The following is a 27,788-nucleotide window of genomic DNA, read 5'->3' as shown; positions in this document are numbered from 1 at the left end:
AAAATGGATGAAATCTTGCTAAATGGGGTAATTAGTGTCAAAAATGTCAAAATAGGGGGTAAAAACCGGAATTCACTCAAGAAAAAAAAAAGAATTCACAGAGCATGTCCTAATGCCAAAGTAGATTATATCTCTTAAACAATAACCAGTGGCTCCACAATATTACTCATGCTTACAACTCACAACAGAACAACATGACATAGTACATCCATACATTTTTCAGACCGTGCCCATGCTTATTTATTCGGTCGATTAACTAGACGATGTGGAGACCTGCACGGGCCAGTACTCCTGTAGGCTAATTAAAAGCAGCTTAGCCAATCCGGGGAACCTCCGCCACCGTGTCGACCCAGACGCGGACGCGGTTCTCATTGAACTCACCCATCACATTAGTTCCTACTGGGACAACATCCACGGTGAGGTCCGGTCGGTCCGCCTTGATCTTCTCCTCCGCCTCCTTGATCGTCCGGCCGACCAGCTCAGGCCACTCCGTCTTGGGGCCGTCGCATGGCGTGCTCATGTTGGAAACGAAATTGGACAAACGCCTGCAAGTAGTAGTGCTTCCTGGTCAACATCAGCGAAATGAATTTTCAGTTCCCACTTAAGTAGGCTTCACTTTTAGCTAAGCCACAACTCAATCCAGCAGTTGGTCTTCAGCTTAATTTTTCCTTTATAAGTTTGTAAGTAGTACTCCTAGTTTGGAGCATGTAAAAGAAACACTTTCTAAGTACAAAAAAAGAGAAAATAGTGAATAACATGGAAAGAGAGAAGACAATGGATACTATGAATTTCTGATCATGCTGCTAGAGATGCCTGCGATAAATGGCATTCTAAACCGAAGAATAGATAGAATAACAAAGATCTGCTCAAAAAATAGTGAGGAAAGACATGGTACTCACCAGCCGCTCTATGTACCTCTATGTGATTTGGTCTTTTCTAGCACTGGCTTGCTTTCCAGATGTAGATGTCTGGATGAATCTGCCCTGTATTTATAGGCAATGCTCTTTGTCGAAAAAAAATTATAGGCAATGCTAAATAAATAACAGAGAGATGTTTCGAAGCCGTGTCTGTGCAAGCTTCTCACGGCAACCACACACATTCACGTGCATGTTGAGATGTTGTTATTGTCAACATTTCAGGCCCCGCAAGCCTGCGCACGTTGATACGTGTAGATGTGAGGTTTGACCAAAACCTTATCATCTTTCTGTCAAAAAAAACTTATCATATTGTAGTGATGACTAGATACAAATGCAGCTAGGTCACAAAGATAACTGAGACATTGCAGGAGCAACAAACGAGTAACGAACGTTTTTCTAATGTGATGCTAAATTGCGGGTCAAGGTGTACCATATGGTTAGGACGTGATAACTTGCGGACAAGTAATAAATTAAGTTTGGAGGAGCTGATACGGTGAAAATGTATCTATTTTTCTAGCCACTTTGTGTATAATTTGACGTATAACTTTACCCTCATAAGTAAAGACTATTGTTACTAGCACTGCTTTTGGCAGAAACCCAAAATTGTGTATGTGAATGTGTAGGAATTTAAGCCTAGAGAAAATAATATAAAAATATATTCCAGGGTTTCAGAAGAAAAATAATGGCACACAAAAGAAAACTTGGGAGGGTCCACACTTGGGGCTCTCACACTCGTGCCATCCATCTAGGGCCTGGGTGTGGGTATGTTGCCCCTAGGTGTGCCTCATGAAGCTCCCGTTATGATCATATAAGGGGTTCCACCGAAAACCCTCAAGAATTATTATTTTTGCTCATCTTTCTTCCATGGCGAGAGCCGATGTATCTTTTGATCATCATTTTGGGGGCAGATCAGATTGCCTTCTGCTTTGTCCCGGAGGCCTCCTCTCCATAGTCATTGGCACCATGTCTTCCTCCATTGCCGCTATCAGTTTTTCTATTCATGTGTGAGCGATTTGGGTAGGCATATGAGATGGATGGGAATTGGGTGTTTCCAATCATGTAATAGTGTTCTTTTAGCTGATGTAATAGTGTTGTGATGTTATATTAGTGGTTCTAGTTATATTATTGTGATTGACTATTGTTTTTTGCAACTTTGTTGTGTGTAATATTTTGAATAGGGCCCAAAAGTAGCAACATTTCGGATATGAATCATATATGTTATCATCATGTTTATGTGTTTAGAATATTCCTACAAGCTGTTTCACCTTTATATCTCCAAACAGGTGGGGTAATACCTGATACACTCGGGTGCTGGTATTAATTACAGAAAAATTCAAAAAAATCCCGAAACTATTTTTGAAACAAAGTTGACCTGCCTTTGTATCCATATAAAAGGTTTAGCACATGAATAAACTTCCACCGACCTCAGGCCAAAATAACAAATTTCCTAGTACAAAACTAATGAACAGTAACTTGCATATAGTCTTGATTTTGGTTTTCATAGAATTCGCTGGAGGTATTTCTTCACGGAATTTTTTTATACGGGTACAACACTTGGTCATGTATGTTTCCAGAATTTTCATTTCTTCCTTTATTTTTGAATTACTAAATTATTTTTGTATGTCAGATGCACCAACACCCAAGTGCCACAAGTTCGGACTCCAAACAGGTGCCCCTAAGAGCAACATACCATAATATCACGGGTGTGGACTATAATTTGTGGATCAAATGTGTCCATTCAGTGTTATAGTGTTGCTTCAATGGTTTCGAGAAATGACCATCGTAATACACTATATATTCACAGTGACTTGCATGGGTCGGATAAAAGATGGATGATACCTATATAAGTACATCTTATAACGTTAGGAACACATGCCTATGTAGGCAAAAGAACATGTATTTAGAATTACTTGCTCAACTAAATATACACACTATCGTATGAGTGATATATCATCCATGTGATGTCCCAAATTCGTCGCATTTTAATATCCTCAGCTTGCTTTTACTAGTTTTGGCTACCATTTATAGTCATCACTTTTATTTATTTGTTGGCAACAATCACCAATATCCTTGCACAACATCCAATGCCTTGATGCAACGAAGCCTTGAGGTCGCGATACCTCTTTCCTTCGTCAGCTCGAAGCCGCACAGACCCTTGAGCTTGTGGTGCTTCTTATCCCCATCACCTTAATGTCGTATGAAACCTCAATACCACGACGTTGCTCGCCTTCACTAAATTGAAGTCGTGTGAATCCTCGACAGTGCAACGCCGTCCGCCTCCATCACCTCAACTCCAAAATATAGCCTCGGAGCCGCGAAATCATGATTCGTCTCAAATGTATCTATAATATTTGTCAAGTTTGTGCTACTTTTATATCATTTATACATAGTTTTGCCACTTCTTTAAAGAATTTTATTGGATTAACCTATTAATATAGTGTCCAGTATCAATTGTTGCTTTCATGTTTTTGAAAATTTCAAAATTATTAGTTTCCAAGAACTAAAGTATACAATAAAATATGTTTCAAAGATTCAACACTATAAGGCCACTAGGGGCCGTAGAGATGTCGAGGGAGGCCAGGGGCCCCAAGCGTGTGGGCCACAGGGCCAGACCCCTAGTCGCGCCATATGGTTGTATGCCCTTTGGTGATCATCTCCTCGAATGTTGGTCCCCTGGATCTATATATACCCAAAACCCTATATTTTTCGAGAATTTTTACGCCGCCGCTTGGATGCATTTCAAGGTGATCCAATCTGGAATCCTTTCCGGTACTCTGCTGGAGGGGAAAATTGATGTCGGGACCATCTACATCAGCCTTGTTGCTCCAATGATCATGTGTGAGTAGTCCTCCTAGGACTATGAGTCCATAACAATAGATATGTGACATCTCCTCTCCCTTGTTTCTTTATACAAAGATCACATGAGATGCCCTACATGATTATGATCCATCCAATGTAATTCATGGCGTGTTTATTGTGGTGTGATGAATTGTCATTTTTTATCAGATATTTGAGATCTTTGATGCGTGATCTATATACGTACATGTTCTCCGATCTATTAGTCTTGCACTATCCATGTTTCAATGAATGATCTCCAAGAGGGAGTTGTGTATGCTACACGAGTTTAACCTTGTACGTAATCTATCTTAGTGACAGGAAAAAGAAGAAAAGGCATGTACTATGTTATTGACACTAAGCATAAAAAGATAGTTGCGTAGTTATCTCATTGATCAATGGGAGGTAAAGAGAATACAATATCAACATTATTTCACCTTGCTGAATGTAATACTCTAGTTTACTTAATATTTTGAGATGTATGAGGAGTATTCGATATAGATGCAATTGGTTAATGGTCTACGTACATAAGAGTGTAATGCCTATATGCAATCATGGCATGTATGATTACTCATAAACACCGCAATTTAATCAATATGTAATTGCAATTTGTTCACCTCACCTTTGATGCTTTAGGGGAGATACCACTAGTGAAATTATGGACCCAGACCCTTTATTCCTCAGAACTTTGTTTTCTATTATTTTACAATCCAAACTTTTACTTTCATCAATTAAAACATCAATTGAACCACAAAATACATTAATGCTTGTAACTAGCAAAGATAGTGGAATCGACAACCTCACTAGTCTAAGTTGGGGACCAACAGAAGTTTTCTAGTTGTGTGTGCGCGCACTGATAATTGACTCATTAAAGAACTCCACAGATTTATACATTGGTTCTTAACTGAGGGAAACTCGCTTCATGCTATAAACCCCAGCTTTTTGGTACTGATATCCTTTATTTTGTGGACGGAGTTTTTTGGGCCCCGAAGTGCAAGGGTTTGTAGAATGCAGTAAGTTTTCCCCATTTGAGAATCAAGGTATCAATCTGCAAAGTCTTGGTTTGCAGTCAGTGATCGATACATACACACAAATAAGACCACTTCACTTTGTCTGCAACACTCCACTAGTGCAGAAAAGCCTACCTATGGCATGATAAAATTGGCCTTGCTGGCATTGAGTTCCAACGCCACCAATATGGCACTAGTGACAAAATTTACTGGTGGCACTGAAGCACACGTCAGCAGTATTTTACATATTGATGGCGTGCCACGTGACTATACCTGGACAAAACTCGAGCCGGGCCGGGCTTCGGCCCGGGCCTAGCCAAGCCCGAGTCAAAAAACCCAGGCCCAAGCCCGGCCCGGCCCGACCATCGGGCCTGGTTTTTAGGCCCGAGCCTGGCCCGAAAACATAAAAGCCCGACGGGCCTCGAGCATCGGGCCGGGCCTCTTCAGGAAATTGCAAAAATGACGGGCCCGGGCCCGGCCTGACCTTCGGGCTCAAAATCTAGGCCCGAGCCCGGCCCAGGAGCAGCGTCGGGCCGGGCCGGGTCGGGCTTTTTTGGGCCGGGCTTCCCATGGCCAGGACTACACGTGACCAATTCTAGTAGTAAGTGTATGTTACCATTGACGTGCCTCGTTGGCCCGATGATAGCAAATTAATTTTTTGCTTATAAAAAATATTGTATGCAGCTATATAACCTATCGACTAATTTAAGATATACTACTGCATCAGCTAGTTCAACTTCACAAAAGTTAGTAGTTCAAGAACTAAACTAGTTCAATTTCACAAACCGTTCAACAACCAAACGACATCATCCATAGCTAACCTAGGTGGTCGATCACATTTCTTGATCAAGGATTAACTTCAACTAATGAATCTTGTATCTATTGTTCTCTCCCTCTTCTTTGAAATGAGATTTCTCCATCTTGAGCTCATCCCTCTCGGCCCTGAGGAGCTTTCTCTCATTCTTGAGCTTATCCCTCTCCTTGATCAGCTGATTCCTCTGGTCCCTCAGCCTAAGAGTCTTGTCGAAGAGATCAGCCTTCTCGTCGATCAGCTGATCCCTCTTGACCTTCAGCGAGGCATTCACCTCCTTTAGGGCCTTGATGGTACTTTCATGAGGCTCTATGAGCTAGCGGTTGAGCATGTCCACATCATATATCTTCTCCTCGATGGGTATCAGATCAAATACGTAACCCTACCAGGTCAAATGTTTGAAATCGTTATATATGCATGTGTGTTTGCAATCATCATGAACAGTTAGATACATGCATGTGTTTGCAAAGATCATGGATGTGTTTGGAATCTTACCTGGTTAGTGCCTCCTTCGCCTCGATTTGCATACGCCGCGAAGTTGCTAGAAGACTGGTAGTGGCTGTTGTAGGAACTCATTAGCGCCAACTACAAAATAATACCAAGTCAGCCATGACAACTACAGCTAGGACCAACTGAACTATGACAACATATGACAATTGAACTATGAAGTTTAGTACCTATTCATGTCATTATATCGCGGCATTTTACAATTGAACTATATAAGAAAACATATGACAATTGAACTATCAAGTTTAGACCTATTCATGTCACTATGCAATGCAGAAATGCAACTCCAACTCATAACCTAAACCTTTGAACAAGGTTATGAAACCAGCTTGCCATATCTGAATAGTAAGTAACAATTTATACCTAACAACAAAGGGGCTATTGCTTTTGGTGGTGCATCATCGAAATTGCCCTTAAAGTTGCAAAATATTACTGACTCATGCCATCGACAAGTGATAAAAAAACATTTCACACAGGGGAATCCCTGCCTGGGCCGGCCCATGCAGTAGGAACCTTCTATACTTCGCTTTGCGCGCTAGGAGAAGACACAACGCGCCTATTTGCCCGGCCCATGTCCAGGCGGCCTGTTTTTAAAATTACATTTTTTGTTTTTTTTTCCTTTTTTGTCTTTGTTTTTTCTATTTTAAATAATTTGGGACTTCAAAAAATTTCAGAAAATTAAAAAAAATGAGAAATTCAAAATAAATGTTTTAGAATTCCTAAATTTTTGTACATTCCGATAATGTTCATGATTTTTAAAAAATGTTCGCGTATTCAGAAAATATTCACAATTCTGAAACAAATGTTCGGGAAATCAAAAAATGTTCATGATTTTTGGAAAAAAATCGTGTATTAAAAAATGCTAACGAAGTTGAACAAAATTTCGCCAACTCAAAAAATGTTCATGAATTAAAAAATATCCTAAATATTTAAAAACTGTTCATGACTTACAAGATAGTTTATTGGTTCATAAAATGTTCACTGTTTCAAAAAATAATCATGCATTTAAAAGATGTTTATTAAATCTAAAAAATGTTTGTAAGTTTCAAAACTTGTTCCACCAAACAATTTCCAAAAAAATGTTCGCCTATTCAAGAAAAATATTTTAAAAAGTATTCAAATTTTTTATAAAAATATTTGCAAATATTATAAAATGTTCATGATTTTAAAAAATATTCAAAAATCTGTAAAAAAATTACCGAATTTGAAATATATTTTTTACAATTTCAGGTGTGTTCACAAGTTTAAAAAATGTTCATGATTTTGAAAATTTGTTTACGATTTCATGAAAATGAGAGCGATAGTGTATCTCGCTGATGCAGCAAAATGTGTCGATGGCCATTGGAGATTATATTTTTTTTTCATTCTATAAACATAAGCCCTAGTTTTTTTGGCTAAAATATTTAATTACTACTAAAACACACTTTAATAAATTAAGAATATATGATTAAAAATAAAAGTAATTCTAAAAAATAGACCCCACATCATATAGTGTTGACATGGTAACACATGACACACCACAACTAACATAACAGTGTTGGTGTTCCATGTTATGCCACGTTACCACTATATGGCGCCTTGTACCAACTGTGAGTCCCACCTACAAGTGGCGTTCACTATTTTCGAACGCCACCACTATGGTTTTAGTAATGTCGTACCAAATATGCCAATGCCGGCACTATTTGAAAAAATAGTGATGGCGTTGATTGAAAATAGTGTGTCACCAACTAAAGTTGTGGCTAGCCATTTCTCTACTAGTGCTTCTAGTAAGGGTATCCACCTGACTAGTCCTTCTATTTATAAGTAATGTATTTTGTGGTTGAAAGTGGTGGTTGCAAGAAAGTAAACGAAACGGATCAGCGTGTAAACAATAAGAAAAAGGGTTGATCGAGGTTGTGAACTTGTGATCACAAGGAATAATGCACTGGGATCCATAAATTCACTGGGGTATCTCACAACCATTAACCATTGACTTTCAGAAAAAAAAATTGAAATATTCTGAAAACAAGAATTCAAAAACGAATGCTCATCGATTCAAAAAATATTCACGAGGTAAAAAAACCGTGAACGCATAAATGTTCACGAGTTCGGAAAAAATCATGAATTTGAAAAAAATGCATTAAAAAACCTGGATTTGAAAAAAAAATAGTTCATTAAAAAAGGTTCACGGATTTGAAAAATGTCGGTGAATTTGAAATAATTCATGGTTTTGAAAAACAAGGTTTGTGATTTTATAAAAATCACAAACTTATAAAGTTTGCAAATTTAAAAATGACTCATGAATTCAGAAATGAAAATTAAAAATGAAAATGAAAAAAACGAAGAGAAAAACCGAAGAAACCCATATAGAAAAAATGATAGAAAGTAGCTCAGACTGGAAGTTTCCAAAAGCTTCCCAAAACAGGCCTGGGAAGACTGAAGCTGTCGTTTAGAGACTCTTAATAGGCCGGCCCAAGAAGAATCAAAGCGAAGGAAGGAGGGTGTGCGACAGTTGCAAAACCACCTGTAACAGTTTCTCAAGAAAAAATCGCCTGCAACTTTTTTTTTGCTATAGAAAGAGAGTCTTATTCCATATGCATAGGGTTACAATCAAGAGGCATCAAATCCTCGATACAAAGAGGGCTTCTCCCTAGCCATACAGCAAACTCCGTACGACTATACAAAGCCAACTGATGTGCTACCCTGTTTTGCTCACGCTTGATTTTTGATGGAACAAACTCCCGAGTCTCCATATGATGCTTCATCGCCTGCAACTAGCAGTACAAATGTCCATCTACACTCGTCTATATAAACGAACGCACCCTACCACTACGAGCACCTTCGAGATACTGAGACAACATCATATATTGAGATTGACGAAGTCATCGCAGACGCCTCGGAGAAATACAATATGTATTTAAGGCACTAAAAATGCACTTTATTTTTAGCATGGTACAAACACAGGTGCTCATCATATACACGCAGATAAACACAGTTGAAGATGACTCCTTAGTCCTTACCATGCAATAGCTATTTTAAGATATATTTTTTGCCCTGCTCTAGTACTCAGTTCCATAATATAGTGTGGTTTAGATGTTCAAAATGCCAAACTTTGACCAAATTTTATAAAGTAAAATATCTAGAATTATGATATCAAATAATACCATGCATTAGATGCATCCTAAGATATATATTTATATTGTATTTATTTTGATTTTTCCTTAGATAAATTTAATCAAATTGTGCAGTATATTATGAAACGGATATATAGCTGGGAGTAGGGCATGCTCCCTCTGTAACGCTTTTATATTAGTTTACGGAGCGAGTACTAATTAACGTAATGCAATAATACATGTCGTGCACAAACTAAGTGCAGTTTAGTTGTTGTACACTCCTCCTGTGCGCCGTGTAATGGCCGAGGAGTTGATTGCACGCAATTGAAGCCTGGTTGCACGACGCTGAAGCTGAAGTTAACAGATCTCCAAATGAGACAACAAAATCTTGCGCGCCTACGTACGTACGACACATCAAGGCCATCATAATTAGCATATCCAAGGCGAGGCTGCCACGACTGGTAACGAGACATGAAACTTGAACCACCGAATCATGTCACGGGAGTACTCCGTTCTACGTGTTGTGTTGGGCAACCGGCCACCAGAACACCATGAAAATTGTACAACCTTCGTCCGGAATTAACTGTTGCTGAAACGAGTGGATGCTCATTTGGGACTCCTTGTTTGTTCATCAAAACTTGCATGTTCTTATGTGCAGTTTAACTTCACCCATTCCGAGAAGCTTCTTGATCAGTCATTACTTCTATTATATCTCTTCAAAATGCCAAAACCTAACAACCACGTCGTCGTTGTCTACTAATATTTGATGCTAACTACTCTCTTCGTCTTAAAATATAAGAACGTTTTTAACACTAATATAGTGTTAAAAACGTTCTTATATTCTGGGACGGAGGGAGTAGTATCCAGCTAATCCTTTTTTTAGTGACAAGGCGACATGGTTTCTTCCAAAGAGAATATGGGAGACATATTAATTGTCGTCTGTGGGCCTGTCCCATTAAAGTACTTGTGTTAGTGTGAGTGATTGGGCAGTCTTTGATAAACTAGTGTTAGATCTAGATATTCGAGCCGTTACTAAATCTTTCCACGTGGTGGACAGTGATCTTTCCACGGCGCAATGGTCCTCGGCAATGATTTATGGTGATTTCATACTTGCCTATTGATAAGTTTGAGTCCCAAGCAAATACTAGTGTATAGAGATGCTTGAGCAATTTAGAAGGAAGGTCATAGCCATGTGATTGGAGGTAACGTTCATGCAATATGAAGTTGCCCTACATGATATCTGAACTAACGACATTTTTATTCATACAAATTTTACTGTCTCTGATACGAATTAATTGACACAGCCTCTAATAATTCGGATTGGAGGGAGTAACATTTTCTAACATGCTAGTCTTGAAACGCTTAAGAGTATAGACACCTCTGAAAATAAGGAAAATATATCGAGGTCCCTAGAGGGATGATTGTCTTATTCGTCCCAAATGGGCCAATGGTGTGCTGCATTGTTGCCTCTTCATCATTGGAGCCGGCCAATCATTGCTAATCGTGAATAAGATGACATCAAAACCATAGTCATAACGAACCAGCGCCCCGGAGAAGAAACCATAAAAGACGTTGTCGTCAAAAGATCCAAGATCCCAACCTCCAAACAAGCTGACAAGCCTCACTCCGGCACCGGAGGCCGAACATACATGATTGAATAGGAGGCAAAGGGAAGATACCCTCGCCACCATGCCGACAAACCTTGCAAACCCTAACTCAACGGCCAGAGAGACTAGCATGAATCTACGCCAATTGAGCCATCTGTTGGGGAACGTTGCAGAAAACAAAAAATTTCCTACGGTTTCACCAAGATCCATCTATGAGTTCATCTAGCAACGAGTGATCGGATTGCATCTACATACCTTTGTAGATAACGCGCGGAAGCGTTCAAAGAACGGGGATGAGGAAGTCGTACTCGACGTGATCCAAATCACCGGAGATCCTAGCGCCGAACGGACGGCACCTCCGTATTCAACACACGTACGGTCAGCGTGACGTCTCCTCCTTCTTGATCCAGCAAGGGGGGAGGAGAGATTGATGAAGATCCAGCAACACGACGGCGTGGTGGTGAATGCAGCAGTCACTGCAGCAGGGCTTCGCCGTTCTTCTGCGAGAGGGAGAGGTGTAGCAGGGGAGAGGGAGGCGCCAAGACTCAAAGGTGCGGCTGCCCCTCCCTCCCCCCCTTTATATAGGCCCCCTAGGGGGTGCGCCGGCCCTAGGAGATGGGATCTCCTAGGGGGGGCGGCGGCCAAGGGGTGGAGTGCCCCCCAAGCCAGGTGGGGCGCCCCCCCACCCTAGGGTTCCTAACCCTAGGCGCATGGGGTGGGCCAAGGGGGCGCACCAGCCCACTATGGGCTGGTTCCCCTCTCCACTTTAGCCCATGGGGCCCTCCGGGATGGGTGGCCCCACCCGATGGACCCCCGGGACCCTTCCGGTGGTCCCGGTACAATACCGGTGACCCCGAAACTCTCCCGATGGCCGAAACTGCACTTCCTATATATAATTCTTCACCTCCGGACCATTCCGAAACTCCTCGTGACGTCCGGGATCTCATCAGGACTCCGAACAACTTTCGGGTTACTGCATATTCATATCTCTACAACCCTAGCGTCACCGAATCTTAAGTGTGTAGACCCTACGGGTTCGGGAGACATGTAGACATGACCGAGACGGCTCTCCGGTCAATAACCAACAGCGGGATCTGGATACCCATGTTGGTGTTGGGGAACGTAGCATAAATTCAAAATTTTCCTACGTGTCACCAAGATCTATCTATGGAGTCATCTAGCAACGAGGGAGGAGTGGATCTACATACCCTTGTAGATCGCGCGCGGAAGCGTTCAAGAGAACGGGGTTGATGGAGTCGTACTCGTCGTGATCCAAATCACCGATGATCCTAGCGCCGAACGGACGGCACCTCCGCGTTCAACACACGTACGGAGCAGCGACGTCTCCTCCTTCTTGATCCAGCAAGGGGGAGGAGAGGTTGACGGAGATCCAGCAGCACGACGGCGTGGTGGTGGAAGTAGCGGGATTCCAACAGGGCTTCGCCAAGCGCTGCGGGAGGAGGGAGATGTGCCATGGGAGGGAGAGGGAGGCGCCAGGGCTCAGGTTGGTGCTGCCCTCCCTTCCCCCCACTATATATAGGGCCAAGGGAGAGGGGGGGCGCAGCCTTGGCCCTTCCTCCAAGGAAGGGTGCGGCCAGGGAGGAGTCCCTCCTCCCCAAGGCACCTCGGAGATGCCTTCCCCCTTTAGGACTCTTCCTTTTCCTCTTCTCTTGGCGCATGTGCCTCTTGGGGCTGGTGCCCTTGGCCCATATAGGCCAAGGCGCACCCCCTACAGCCCATGTGGCCCCCCGGGGCAGGTGGCCCCACCCGGTGGACCCCCGGGACCCTTCCGGTGGTCCCGGTACAATACCGGTGACCCCGAAACTTGTCCCGATGGCCGAAATAGCACTTCTTATATATAATTATTTACCTCCGGACCATTCCGGAACTCCTCGTGACGTCCGGGATCTCATCCGGGACTCCGAACAACTTTCGGGTTACCGCATACTAATATCTCTATAACCCTAGCGTCACCGAACCTTAAGTGTGTAGACCCTACGGGTTCGGGAGACATGCAGACATGACCGAGATGACTCTCCGGTCAATAACCAACAGCGGGATCTGGATACCCATGTTGGCTCCCACATGTTCCACGATGATCTCATCGGATGAACCACGATGTCAAGGACTTAATCAATCCCGTATACAATTCCCTTTGTCTAGCGGTACGATACTTGCCCGAGATTCGATCGTCGGTATCCCGATACCTTGTTCAATCTCGTTACTGGCAAGTCTCTTTACTCGTTCCGTAACACATCATCCCGTGATCAACTCCTTGGTCACATTGTGCACATTATGATGATGTCCTACCGAGTGGGCCCAGAGATACCTCTCCGTTTACACGGAGTGACAAATCCCAGTCTCGATTCGTGCCAACCCAACAGACACTTTCGGAGATACCTGTAGTGTACCTTTATAGCCACCCAGTTACGTTGTGATGTTTGGCACACCCAAAGCACTCCTACGGTATCCGGGAGTTGCACAATCTCATGGTCTAAGGAAATGATACTTGACATTAGAAAAGCTTTAGCATACGAACTACATGATCTTGTGCTAGGCTTAGGATTGGGGTCTTGTCCATCACATCATTCTCCTAATGATGTGATCCAGTTATCAACGACATCCAATGTCCATGGTTCAGGAAACCGTAACCATCTATTGATCAACGAGCTAGTCAACTAGAGGCTTACTAGGGACATGGTGTTGTCTATGTATCCACACATGTATCTGAGTTTCCTATCAATACAATTCTAGCATGGATAATAAACGATTATCATGAACAAGGAAATATAATAATAATCAATTTATTATTGCCTCTAGGGCATATTTCCAACAGTCTCCCACTTGCACTAGAGTCAATAATCCAGTTCACATCTATGTGATTAACACTCAGGTCACATCCCCATGTGACTAACACCCAAAGAGTTTACTAGAGTCAATAATCTAGTTCACATACATGTGATTAACACTCGATGTTCTGGGTTTGATCATGTTATGCTTGTGAGAGATGTTATAGTCAACGGGTCTGAATCTTTTAGATCCGTATGTACTTCGCAATCTCTATGTCATCTTGTGATGCTACCACGTTCTATTTGGAGCCATTTCAAATAACTGTTCTACTATACGAATCCAGTTTACTACTCAGAATAATCTGGATTAGTGTCAAAGTTTGCATCGGCGTAACCCTTTACGACGAACTCTTTTACCACCTCCATAATCGAGAAAATTCCTTAGTCCACTAGTTACTAAGGATAACTTTGACCGCTGTCCTGTGATCCATTCTTGGATCACTCTTGTACCCCTTGACTGACTCATGGCAAGGCACACTTCAGGTGCGGTACACAGCATAGCATACTGTAGAGCCTATGTCTTAAGCATAGGGGACGACCTTCGTCCTTTCTCTCTATTCTGCCGTGGTCGAGCTTTAAGTCTTAACTTCATACCTTACAACTCAGGCAAGAACTCCTTCTTTGACTGATCCATCTTGAACACCTTCAAGATCATGTCAAGGTATGTGCTCATTTGAAAGTACCATTAAGCGTTTTGATCTATCCTTATAGATCTTGATGCTCAATGCTCAAGTAGCTTAATCCAGGCTTTCCATTGAAAACACTTTCCAAATAACCCTATATGCTTTCCAGAAATTCTACGTCATTTCTGATCAACAATATGTCAACAACATATATTATCAGAAATTCTATAGTGCTCCCACTCACTTTTTTGGAAATACAAGTTTCTCATAAACTTTGTATAAACCCAAAATCTTTGATCATCTCATCGTACATTCCAACTCCGAGATGCTTACTCCAGTCCTTAGAAGGATTGCTGGAGCTTTGCATACTTATTAGCATCTTTCAGGATTGACAAAACCTTCCGGTTGTATCACATACAACCTTTCCTCAAGAAAATCATCGAGGAAACAATGTTTTGACATCCTATCTGCAAGATTTCATAAATAATGCAGTAATCGCTAATATAATTCCAACAGACTCTTAGCATCTACGAGTGAGAAAGTCTCATCGTAGTCAACTCCTTGAACTTGTCGAAAAACATCTTAACGACAAGTCGAGCTTTCTTAATGGTGACATTTACCATCATTGTCCGTCTTCCTTTTAAAATCCATATGTACCTAACAGCCTTACGACCATCAAGTAGTTCTTCCAAAGTCTACACTTTGTTTTCATACATGGATCCTCTCTCGGATTTTATGGCCTCGAGCCATTTTGGAATCCGGGCCCACCATCGCTTCTCCATAGCTCGTAGGTTCATTGTTGTCTAGCAACATGACTTCCAAGACAGGATTACGTACCACTCTGAAGTAGTACGCATCCTTGTCATCCCACGAGGTTTGGTAGTGACTTGATCTGAAGTTTCATGATCACTATCATAAGCTTCCACTTCAATTGGTGTAGGTGCCACAGGAACAACTTCCTGTGCCCTGCCACACACTAGTTGAAGAGACGGGTTCAATAACCTCATCAAGTCTCCACCACCCTCCCACTCAATTCTTTCGAGAGAAACTTTTCCTCGAGAAAGGACCCGATTCCAGAAACAATCCCTTATTGCTTTCGGATCTGAGACAGGAGGTATACCCAACTGTTTTGGGTGTCCTATGAAGATGCATTTATCCGCTTTGGGTTCGAGCTTATCAGCCTGAAACTTTTTCACATAAGCGTCGCAGCCCCAAACTTTGAAGAAATGACAGCTTAGGTTTCCCTAAACCATAGTTCATATGGTGTCGTCTCATCGGAATTACGTGGTGCCCTATTTAAAGTGAATGTGGTTGTCTTTAATGCCTAACCCATAAACTATCATGGTAATTCGATAAGAGACATCATGGTATGCATCATATCCAATAGGGTGCAGTTATGATGTTCGGACACACCATCACACTATGGTGTTCCAGGCTGTATTAGTTGTGAAACAATTTCCACAATGTCTTAATTCTGTGCCAAACTCGTAATTCAGATATTCATCTCTATGATCATATCATAGATATTTTATCCTCTTGTCACGACGATCTTTCAACTTCACCCTGAAATTACTTGAACCTTTCAATAATTCAGACTCGTGATTCATCAAGTAAATATACCCAACATCTACTCAAATCATCTGTGAAGTAAGAACATAACGATATCCACTACATGCCTCAGCACTCATTGGACTGCACACATCAAAATGTATTACTTCCAACAAGTTGCTTTCTAGTTTCATTTTACTGAAAATGAGGCTTTCAGTCATCTTGCCCATGTGGTATGATTTGCATGTCCCAGGTGATTCAAAATCAAGTGAGTCAAAACGGTCCATTTGCATGGAGTTTCTTCATGCATATACACCAATAGACATGGTTCGCATGTCTCAAACTTTTCAAAAACGAGTGAGCCCAAAGATCCATCAACATGGAGCTTCTTTATGCGTTTTATACCGATATGACTTACGTAGCAGTGCCACAAGTAGGTGGTACTATCATTACTATCTTTTGGCATGAACATGTGTATCACTACGATCGAGATTCAATAAACCATTCATTTTAGGTGTAAGACCATAGAAGGTATTATTCAAATAAACAGAGTAACCATTATTCTCCTTAAATGAATAACCGTATTGCGATAGACATAATCCAATCATGTCTATGCTCAACACAAACACCAATCTCGATGGTAGAGGGAGCGTACGATATTTGATCAACCTTGGAAATACTTCCAACACATATCGTCATCTCACCTTTAGCTAGTCTCCGTTTATTCCGTAGCTTTTATTTCGAGTTACTAACACTTAGCAACCGAATCGGTATCTAATACCCTGGTGCTACTAGGAGTACCAGTAAAGTACACATCAACACAATGTATATCCAATATACTTTTATCGACCTTGCCAGCCTTCTCATCTACCAAGTATCTAGGGTAATTCTGCTCCAGTGGTTGTTCCCCTTATTACAGAAGCACTCAGTCTCGGGTTTGGGTTCAACCTTGGGTTTCTTCACTAGAGCAGCAGTTGAATTGCCGTTTCATGAAGTATCCCTTTGTTCTCTTGCCCTTCTTGAAACTAGTGGTTTCACCAACCATCAACAATTGATGCTCCTTCTTGATTCCTACTTTTGTGGTGTCAAACATCGCGAATATCTCAAGGATCATCATATATGTCCCTGATATATTATAGTTCATCACGAAGCTCTAGCAGCTTGGTGGTAATGACTTCGGAGAACCATCACTATTTCATCTGGAAGATCAACTCCCACTCGATTCAAGCGATTGTTGTACTCGACAATCTGAGCACAAGTTCAACAATTGAGCTTTTCTCCCTTAGTTTGCAGGCTAAGAAAATCGTCGGAGGTCTTATACCTCTTGACGTGGGCACGAGCCTCCCAATTTCAGCCCTCGAAACATCTCATATGTTTCGCGACGTTTCAAAACCGTCTTCGGTGCCTCAATTCTAAGCCGTTTAACTGAACTATCACGTAGTTATCAAAATGTGTATGTCAGATGTTCGCAACATCCACAGACGACGTTCGAGGTTCAGCATACTGAGCGGTGCATTAAGGACATAAGCCTTCTATGAAGCAATGAGGACAATCCTCAGTCTATGGACCTAGTCCGCATAATTGCTACTATCAACTTTCAACTAAAATTTTCTCTAGGAACATATCTAAACAGTAGAACTAAAGTGCGAGCTTCGACATAATTTGCGAAGACCTTTTGACTATGTTCAGGATAAACAAGTTCATCTTATGAACTCCCACTCAGATAGACATCCCTCTAGTCATCTAAGTGATTACATGATCCGAGTCAAATAGGCCGTGTCCGATCATCACGTGAGACGGACTAGTCATCATCGGTGAACATCTTCATGTTGATCGTATCTACCATACGACTCATGCTCGACCTTTCGGTCTCTTGTGTTCCGAGGCCATGTATGTACATGCTAGGCTCGTCAAGTCAACCTAAGTGTTTCGCGTGTGTAAATCTGTCTTACACCCGTTGTATGTGAACGTAAGAATCTATCACACCCGATCATCACGTGGTGCTTCGAAACGACAAACTTTCGCAACGATGCACAGTTAGGGGGAACACTTTCTTGAAATTTTAATGAGGGATCATCTTATTTACTACCGTCGTTCTAAGCAAATAAGATGCAAAAACATGATAAACATCACATGCAATCAAATAATAGTGACATGATATGGCCAATATCATATAGCTCCTTTGTTCTCCATCTTGGGGCTCCATGATCATCTTGTCACCGGCATGACACCATGATCTCCATCATCATGATCTCCATCATCGTGTCTCCATGAAGTTGCCTCGCCAACTATTACTTCTACTACTACAGCTAACGGTTAGCAATAAAGTAAAGTAATTACATGACGTTTATGTTGACACGCAGGTCATAAATAAATTAAGACAACTCCTATGGCTCCTGCCGGTTGTCATACTCATCGACATGCAAGTCGTGATTCCTATTACAAGAACATGATCAATCTCATACATCACATATATCATTCATCACATCCTTTTGGCCATATCACATCACATAGCATACCCTGCAAAAACAAGTTAGACGTCCTCTAATTGTTGTTTGCATGTTTTACGTGGCTGCTATGGGTTTCTAGCAAGAACGTTTCTTACCTACGCAAAAACCACAACGTGATATGCCAATTGCTATTTACCCTTCATAAGGACCCTTTTCATCGAATCCGATCCGACTAAAGTGGGATAGACAGACACCCGCTAGCCACCTTATGCAACTAGTGCATGTCAGTCGGTGGAACCAGTCTCACGTAAGAGTACGTGTAAGGTCGGTCCGGGCCGCTTCATCCCACAATGCCGCCGAATCAAGATTGGACTAGTAACGGTAAGCATATTGAACAAAATCAATGCCCACAACTACTTTGTGTTCTACTCGTGCATAGAAACTACGCATAGACCTAGCTCATGATGCCACTGTTGGGGAACGTAGCATAAATTCAAAATTTTCCTACGTGTCACCAAGATCTATCTATGGAGTCATCTAGCAACGAGGGAGGAGTGGATATACATACACTTGTAGATCGCGCGCGGAAGCGTTCAAGAGAACGGGGTTGATGGAGTCGTACTCGTCGTGATCCAAATCACCGATGATCCTAGCGCCGAACGGACGGCACCTCCGCGTTCAACACACGTACGGAGCAGAGACGTCTCCTCCTTCTTGATCCAGCAAGGGGGGAGGAGAGGTTGATGGAGATCCAGCAGCACGACGACGTGGTGGTAGAAGTAGCGGGATTCCAATAGGGCTTCGCCAAGCGCTGCGGGAGGAGGGAGATGTGCCATGGGAGGGAGAGGGAGGCGCCAGGGCTTAGGTATGGTTGCCCTCCCTTCCCCCCCACTATATATAGGGCCAAGGGAGAGGGGGGGCGCAGCCTTGGCCCTTCCTCCAAGGAAGGGTGCGGCCAAGGGAGGAGTCCCTCCTCCCCAAGGCACCTCGGAGGTGCCTTCCCCCTTTAGGACTCTTCCTTTCCCTCATCTCTTGGCGCATGGGCCTCTTGGGGCTGGTGCCCTTGGCCCATATAGGCCAAGGCGCACCCCCTACAGCCCATGTGGTCCCCCGAGGCAGGTGGCCCCACCCGGTGGACCCCCGGGACCCTTCCGGTGGTCCCGGTACAATACCGGTGACCCCGAAACTTGTCCCGATAGCCGAAATAGCACTTCCTATATATAATTCTTTACCTCCGGACCATTCCGGAACTCCTCGTGACGTCCGGGATCTCATCCGGGACTCCGAACAACTTTCGGGTTACCGCATACTAATATCTCTATAACCCTAGCGTCACCGAACCTTAAGTGTGTAGACCCTACGGGTTCGGGAGACACGTAGACATGACCGAGACGACTCTCCGGCCAATAACCAACAGCGGGATCTGGATACCCATGTTGGCTCCCACATGCTCCTCGATGATCTCATCGGATGAACCACGATGTCGAGGATTCAAATCATCCCGTATACAAATTCCCTTTGTCTAGCGGTACGATACTTGCCCGAGATTCGATCGTCGGTATCCCTATACCTTGTTCAATCTCGTTACCGGCAAGTCTCTTTTACTCGTTCCGTAACACATCATCCCGTGATCAACTCCTTGGTCACATTGTGCACATTATGATGATGTCCTACCGAGTGGGCCCAGAGATACCTCTCCGTTTACACGGAGTGACAAATCCTAGTCTCGATTCGTGCCAACCCAACAGATACTTTTGGAGATACTTGTAGTGTACCTCTATAGCCACCCAGTTACGTTGTGACGTTTGGCACACCTAAAGCACTCCTACGGTATCCGGGAGTTGCACAATCTCATGGTCTAAGGAAATGATACTTGACATTAGAAAAGCTTTAGCATACGAACTACATGATCTTTCTGCTAGGCTTAGGATTGGGTCTTGTCCATCACATCGTTCTCCTAATGATGTGATCCCGTTATCAACAACATCCAATGTCCATGGTCAGGAAACCGTAACCATCTATTGATCAACGAGCTAGTCAACAGAGGCTTACTAGGGACATGGTGTTGTCTATGTATCCACACATGTATCTGAGTTCCTATCAATACAATTCTAGCATGGATAATAAACTATTATCATGAACAAGGAAATATAATAATAATCAATTTATTATTGCCTCTAGGGCATATTTCCAACAGTCTCCCACAACATGCTCCTCGATGATCTCATCGGATGAACCACGATGTCGAGGATTCAAGCAACCCCGTATATAATTCCCTTTGTCAATCGGTACGTTACTTGCCCGACGATTGTCGATATCCCAATACCTCGTTCAATCTCGTTACCGGCAAGTCACTTTACTCGTACTGTAATGCATGATCCTGTGACCAGACACTTGGTCACTTTGAGCTCATTATGATGATGCATTACCGAGTGGGCCCAGAGATACCTCTCCGTTATATGGAGTGACAAATCCCAGTCTTGATCCGTGTCAACCCAACAGACACTTTCGGAGATACCGTAGTATACCTTTATAGTCACCCAGTTACGTTGTGACGTTTGGTACACCCAAAGCATTCCTACGGCATCCGGGAGTTATACGATCTCATGGTCTAAGGAAAAGATACTTGACATTGGAAAAACTCTAGCAAACGAACTATACGATCTTGTGCTATGTTTAGGATTGGGTCTTGTCCATAATGATGTGATCTCGTTATCAATGACATCCAATGTCCATAGTTAGGAAACCATGACTATCTGTTGATCAACGAGCTAGTCAACTAGAGGCTTACTAGAGACATGTTGGTGTCTATGTATTCACACATGTATTACGATTTCCAGATAACACAATTATAGCATGAATAAAAGACAATTATCATGAATAAGAAAATATAATAATAATCCTTTTATTATTACCTCTAGGGCATATTTCCAACACCATCTGCCCAACCGCAATCAACACCGTTGAGATGAGGAGACTCGAGAAAACGTTATTGACCAGATCAACACCATCGCCACCAACCTACTAAAAGCCACAAGCAGATCGGGGCCTCCCTGCACTCCATTCAAGTCAATGGAGGAGGGAAATGCGACCTACAAACGGAGGAGGGGGTGTGGCGGCGCAGTGTGCGCATAAAATCTCAATGCATTTTAATAATGTAAAATGTGTGAAATGAGATAAAAAAATATTTGCGTCGAAGTAAGGCAGTAGAGCGTATATATGAAGGGATTATGACACCAAGCAGGTTTCTAGGTGGCCGATCCTATCAGTTTATGAGCAACAAAAACAACGACTCCATGTCGATCGAGAGAGAGAAAACGAAAGGAAAACCAAAAGTAAACGCAAAAGCCACCTTCCGTGATCCGGATCCATTCCGGCAGAACCCCCCGCCCGGGTGGTAACTCGACCGTTAGTTCCAAACCCTCCGTCCAACATAAAAGGACTTCACCACGCAACGCAAGGCCGCCGATCGCTTCGCTCGCTCACTCACGGAAGCCAAACACTTTGCCTCCGGCCGGCCGCCAGGTTACCTCCGGTCTGGCCAGTTCCTCCCGTAGGCCAATAGCAAGAAACCCCGCAACAATGCCTCACCACCACGGCGCGCTCCCCGACGAGGAGGCCCCGTCGCCGCGGCCCTCCGCCGCCGGCTGCTACACCTTCCTCCGCTCGGCCGCCTCCCGCCGCGGCCACGGCCACGGATACCGGCGCCTCGAGTCGGCGTCCGTCGACGTGGTGAGGGTGGAGGTGGGCACGACGGCAAAGGCGAGGAGCGTGTTCCACGTGGACCCGGCAGTGCTGGAGGCCGAGCCAGTGCGCCGGCTGCTGGCCGCGGCTGGGCGCCGGACCGCTGGCGGCGCGGTGGCGGTGGCCGTGGACGCGCTGCTGTTCGAGCACCTGCTCTGGCTGGCCGCCACCGACGGCGCGGCCGCCGACGACCTGTCGGAGATCGTGGAGTTCTACTCGGAGGAGGAGGAGGACGAGGAGCACCACGACGACGGCCACGGGTTCAAGCTCAAGCGCTAGTTCATTAAGCTTCTCCAAAGCTATGAACTCGATCCGTTTACCAGCGATGATCCTCATCGTATTACGCACGTACGCGTACACCATAGCATGTACTACTACCCCGTGTAGTAATTCGATCGTCCACTAGTACGTGCACTAATTAAGCTGCTAGCCAGGGATGCATGATCCACATATGTGTCTTTGACTCTGTGTCTGTGGATCGATTCAACTGGATGCAGGTTCATAGCGCGGAAGAGCGTGGAACCTGGTTAATTACTTTATGTAAGCTTATTACTGAAGTTAAATAATAATCTGATGATGGAGGAAACATTTCTTTAGAACACACACAGGATGAACACTTGGGTGGTGCTATGTTACCGGCCGCAGATTCTCTTGCGAGCCAACTACTTTTGGCTCGCGACGGATTTCTGAGCACGATCGACTCGCCGTAGCGAGTTGTTCGACCGGACGTGGCAGCTACCCTGAGGCGTAACCTGCGTAGCTGGTCATCGGTGCTGTGGACGGTCTCAATGTCAATGATCAATGTGGCAGGCAGGAGGCCACATGGATGATGGGCAGACCGTGTCGGCCGGCCAGCCGGAGCACCCCAAATGCCAAGGTGCCCCGCCCACTAGCACGGCGCTCCGTCGCCGGTAGTCTCCCCGGCCGGCCGGCTAGCCGACGCGCGCGCGGGGGCAACTTGTTGGGGGGTCGATGTCGTCGAGGCGTGTATCAGTGATGGATTGGATCGGCTGCCTAGGGCCCAATCAAATCAAATCAAACAGAATGCAGGCGATGTACTTAAAGCGAGACGAGATGTGACAGCCGCCGGACATGCGACGAGGTCGCTGCCTGATTGCCTGAATATGTCAAGCCTCAAGCCTGCCCTGCGTGCATGATCTTCCACGGAACGTGCATTACATATGCAGCAGGCCTCGTCGCCATCCCTTCGCCTCTACGGATCAGCCACGGCTATATACAGCTTACTTACCCAACACCTACCATGCGATGCCGATGCGCGAGCTAGAATCCAACACGCCATGCCAAAAGGGTCGAGGCTCACGACACGATCCACGGCCGGCGCCTCGGTTGAGCTGAGCACCGGGAGTCGTTGGCTCGCCTCCATCCCAAGTTCAACTCGTGTCACCTCACCTCTCGCACCGGAGCCACTCACAGAGCGATGCGCTCGACGTGAACTGCCATGGCTTCCCCGGGGACTTAATTTGCTGCTACGTGAAAGGAACCCGGCACCCGAGAGTACAGGCCCTACCGGCATCGGCATGGCGAGCGATCTGATTTCGTCAGCACCAAACCGCCGCATGGTGGTGTCACTACCATCTGAGCTTGGCATCTTCTGTCGACTGTGTTAGTACCACTTGGAACGGCACCACTGATCATAACACTCTACTATCTTCGCCTTTACCTTCTCCGTCTCTCCGCATTTGCCAAACACTAGTTCGCCTGAAAATGGAATCGGCGTCGATCAGTTTCCACGAGCTAGAGACGGGACGGTGCGGCCTGCCACACGGCGTTCAACCAGAGGCGGCGAAGCCAGCCACGGGTGGAGGTGAAGGTGAACGGGAGTCAGGCCGGCGGGTAAACATCAGAGGACGAGGAGGATGGAGACCGAGGAATCGACTGAAATGATTTTTCTGTCAGGCAACTGACGTATAGCCAGCTAGTCTCATACTGTACTTGTCTGCAAAGAGGTGTGTTTCATCCCCAACAGGTAATAGAACTTTCACTTCGAGATGGCAAAAAACTAAAGAACCATACAAAACAGGATTTCTTCTTTTTTTTCCCCATTCCTTTCATGTTTTCTGTTTCTGAAACATGCAACAGACCGGACCTGAATTCTCATCCAGATTACATGCATCTCAATAATTGGCACACGATGAATACCATCAAAGCTGATTGACATGTGATTAATCAGACAGAAACTATACACTAGCAGCCAAATGTGGGGTTGAAGGTCATAGTCATGCCCAAAGATTCAGTTACATAAATAATTGGATACATACAGAAGTGTGACTGATTTGCGAATACACTATCTGCACAGCGACGTAATTAAACTGCAGCTTTCCACAAGAAGGAACCTTCAGAGACTCGCAAGTACCCCGGCTATACCCGTACAGAAACACGCGCACTATATCAACTGTAGGAACAACCGAAAAAACAACAAGGAACGCGACATCTTCAGCGTCTTCTACGGTGCCGAATGGCTTCCACCAAGACGCGAAAAAAGAGACGAACCGGGAGTGCTGGAATACCTTCATCATCTTACAAGAAGTTAGATGGCCCCTGTGAACTGACCATCACGAGGAGAGTGGAAGAGCATCGGATATCCCGCTGAATCGCTGGAGTTCTATACACTTCAATGAGCTCGAAGCTAGTCTCGCAATGGCCTCGCTTCGAACCCCCCTTCCTTGCGGCTCACTAGGTCGTAGGCCATGTGGGTTCCTAGGATTCTGTCCCATATTGAGAAGAACGGCTGAGAGTAATTGTACTTTGTGCCTTGGAGCTGATGATGAATATCATGGTACGCCGTGTTATTTTGGAACAAGTGCTGGAAGATGTTATATGGCAACCAAAGTCCACAGTGATCATCAACCGTCTTGAGTACCGCAAAACAGAAGAAGAATACGGCGGTCCTTGGCGTCATACCGGAGACCAAGAAGGACATAGCACCACCTAAAGTGTCCAATAGGAGCCCCTCCAGTGGGTGGTTGTAGAGAGCCCCGATAGCGTAAGGAACGATCAGCCGGTGATGTTGTGAGTGGATATGTCGGTAAAGGAATTTGTTCTGATGCATGTAGCGGTGCACGAAATACTGCCATGTGTCCATCACCAGCATTGCAACCAAGAACTGAAACGACTGAACCACCATAGATGGCTGGACTAGAACCGTTGAACTATCTGAAGTAATCTGCAAATAATGCCACAGGATCAGGTTAGATAGGTTAAACGATGAATTATTTGTCCATTAAGAAAATTGAAAACAAACGACAATTGTTGAAAGTTCTCATCAACCTGACAGATGCAACATAAACAGACCAGCACAAGCATACAGCCGTTCTATTGTTGGCACCATCGACAAACAATTGCCTTGCTTTTCTTTGTGATTAGAAATCTTCAGGACAGTACAGATAACTAAAATGAGTGAATTTACGAAGCCTGCCTGAATCTTTAGGATAATATCAATGCTGCAGCTTTATTTTCAGCAATTTCAAGCCATCAACCAACTTTGCTTTTAATTCTGCAAGCATGCAATGTTTATAAGAAATGGTCCATTCATTCGTTGGATGCAGGTAAAATCGTCCAGAATGAAATAACCATTCTGAACAGATTACATACAAAAGGGCTGATGTGCTGATGTGTTACTGCTAGGACTTTACAAACTGCTGTTCTCACTTGATGAATAATGTGAACTTTAGTGAATTAGGACAGTGAAGAGTAATGCTCATTCTGAGAAATTATGGACTGTTGTCCCACATTGGATAAATATGACATCTTTTAGGAGAAAGTGATTAGCCGCACTCATTGGTCAATGGATAGGTTATCTGTTCCACTATGTAAGACAATATTACATGACACTGTGACTGGATAGAAGCCAGAATGAGCAGAGCTTTTCAGAGCCAACTGTTTTGAAAACAGAGGTGTTGAATCAGGGGAAGCCAGTCGATGGATAAGTCAACACCTCTATTTGAAAAGTTAACTAGTTAGCCAACATAGAGCAAAGGTCAGACAATTTCTCCAAAAGTGATAAGTATAAAGTTATCATTCTGGCTACCACTTATAAAGTTATCATAAGTGGTAGGTATTTAAGCAATCATAATTCAACTACAGACAATTTCTCCAAAAGTTAACTAGTTAGCCAGAAAAACCACTCTATTTGAAATCCACATAGAGCAAAGGTCAGAAGACAATGAACATATACATTCACTGTATCAAGGACAGCAGTAATATTCTTCACCAAATGAACTGCCTATGTGAAAAATGTTAAGAAACTGCCTCCAACTATTAGTCTTGTTAATTTCTACGTGTCCAAGCTCTTATAACACAGCATATTCTTTTTCCTTGCCCGCCCAACTCGAAAGAATTATCACCAGAGAGACAAGAGAATCGACTCTGCTCTGAAGGTTTTCCATTGAAGTTTTTGAGTAACTTTTTATCAGAACACTTTTGAGTAATAAACCATATTCATATAGTGATGGTAGCAACCTAATGTGCCAATGGTCTGCAATGCAAAAGAGACAGAAAAAAAAAGCTGTAACTGTAGCACAAGCCAAAATGTGAGGAATTATACTGAATAGCTCGGCCGGGTTTCTGTTCATATCCATGGCAGCTTACGTCACTGAAGTAATGGGAGCAGCAATGCCAAAGCCTGAAGGGATTGTAGGCTTACTTACCATGAAGAGGATCATGGCGACGATGGCCTGCACGAGCTGCTGCAGGAGCACGCCGCGCACGACGGCGGGGAGGGCGACGAGGTTCTTGTCCTCCTCCTCGGCCCGCGTGTGGAGCCTGTAGCGCTCGAGCGGGCGGCGGTGCAGGACGAGCTGGTAGCCGCCGGCGTAGACCCAGTAGAGCAGGATGGGCGCGAAGGTGCCCATGGTCTCGTCGCTCACGTAGCCTTCCCACGGCACCATCCCTGACCAACTTATCCTCCTCCTCCTCCTTCCCTTGTCGCCCTCGACAGCACGCAGGAGGAAGAAGAAGACGCGCAGCCAGACGCCAAGATTGGGTTTTGACGGCGGGGGAGCGCCCTCCTGACGGACTCGGCCTGTCGCCGCCGCCACGCAGATCTAGGGAACAGGGAACGGCCGGCCGTGTTCTTGTCCGCCTCGGATGGGGGGATTGGACGGGGCCAAAACGAAATGGCACGACGGAGGAGGGTACGGATTGTGCAGGGAGCACGGAGGGGAGAGGGGAGAAGGAAGGATCAGCTGATGATTAGCAGAAGAATCAAAGAGGAGACCGGATGACAGGGAGGGAAGAGAAGACGACGCCGCCTTCGTCGCCTCTTCTCGTCGTCGAGAAAATTATTGCATGGAGGTGGATCTTTTATTTGCTCCCAATACATCGGCATGTCGATCTTTTTCCGAGCAAAGTAAGCGCCCCTCGTCTCGGGTCTAAGGGCATGTATAATGGTTGATAAGATAGTTTTATTTTAAGTTTTGCATATAATTTAGAGATGATAAAAAGTATGTCTACAATAGGTTATATCTTAGCCTTATTTTCAATAACTAGCAATTCCTTAAAATATGGTTAGACAACTTGTACTAAGAGATCATCTTTCGTCTTATCTTAAATAAGAAAAGACAAGTCTTTTCTTACGAGTTCTCTCTCCTCCACCTCATCATTTATCCTACATGACACTCCTAAGATAGCACCATTGTACATGCCCTAAGCTTGTCTAGAGTTAGTTAGGGGCTGTTTGGATTGTAACTATCTTTGCCTTATATTACCATATTATTTTTGTTACACTTGTCGTATTTAAGTTGTCCAAATTGTTAGTTGTATTTTGGTTTGCCTAT

At 44.2% G+C, this 27,788-nt stretch overlaps 2 protein-coding genes and 1 long non-coding RNA gene across 3 annotated transcripts; 1 reads left to right on the top strand and 2 right to left on the bottom strand.

Moving 5' to 3' along the window:
• Positions 1-107: 107 nt before the first annotated feature.
• Positions 108-1,149, bottom strand: LOC125536143. The gene is made up of 2 exons (XR_007294920.1): positions 900-1,149; positions 108-545 (listed from the first exon to the last, which is right to left on the bottom strand). It is a non-coding gene; the product is annotated as an uncharacterized LOC125536143 (long non-coding RNA).
• A 20,526-nt stretch (positions 1,150-21,675) lies between these two features.
• Positions 21,676-22,592, top strand: LOC125541202. The gene has a single exon (XM_048704668.1). The coding sequence runs from the start codon at positions 21,832-21,834 to the stop codon at positions 22,270-22,272; it is 441 nt and encodes a 146-aa protein (XP_048560625.1). The 5' UTR covers positions 21,676-21,831; the 3' UTR covers positions 22,273-22,592.
• Positions 22,593-24,176: 1,584 nt separating this feature from the next.
• LOC125536142 (very-long-chain aldehyde decarbonylase GL1-9) lies at positions 24,177-27,331 on the bottom strand. The gene is made up of 2 exons (XM_048699288.1): positions 26,661-27,331; positions 24,177-25,177 (listed from the first exon to the last, which is right to left on the bottom strand). The coding sequence occupies exons 1-2, from the start codon at positions 26,898-26,900 to the stop codon at positions 24,641-24,643; spliced, it is 777 nt and encodes a 258-aa protein (XP_048555245.1). The 5' UTR covers positions 26,901-27,331; the 3' UTR covers positions 24,177-24,640.
• Between the last annotated feature and the right edge of the window lie 457 nt (positions 27,332-27,788).

Source organism: Triticum urartu, chromosome 2, assembly GCF_003073215.2.
Source record: "Triticum urartu cultivar G1812 chromosome 2, Tu2.1, whole genome shotgun sequence".
NCBI lineage: Eukaryota > Viridiplantae > Streptophyta > Magnoliopsida > Poales > Poaceae > Triticum > Triticum urartu.
Note: the sequence above shows the minus strand (reverse complement) of the source record. Positions and strands in the feature narration are given on the sequence as shown.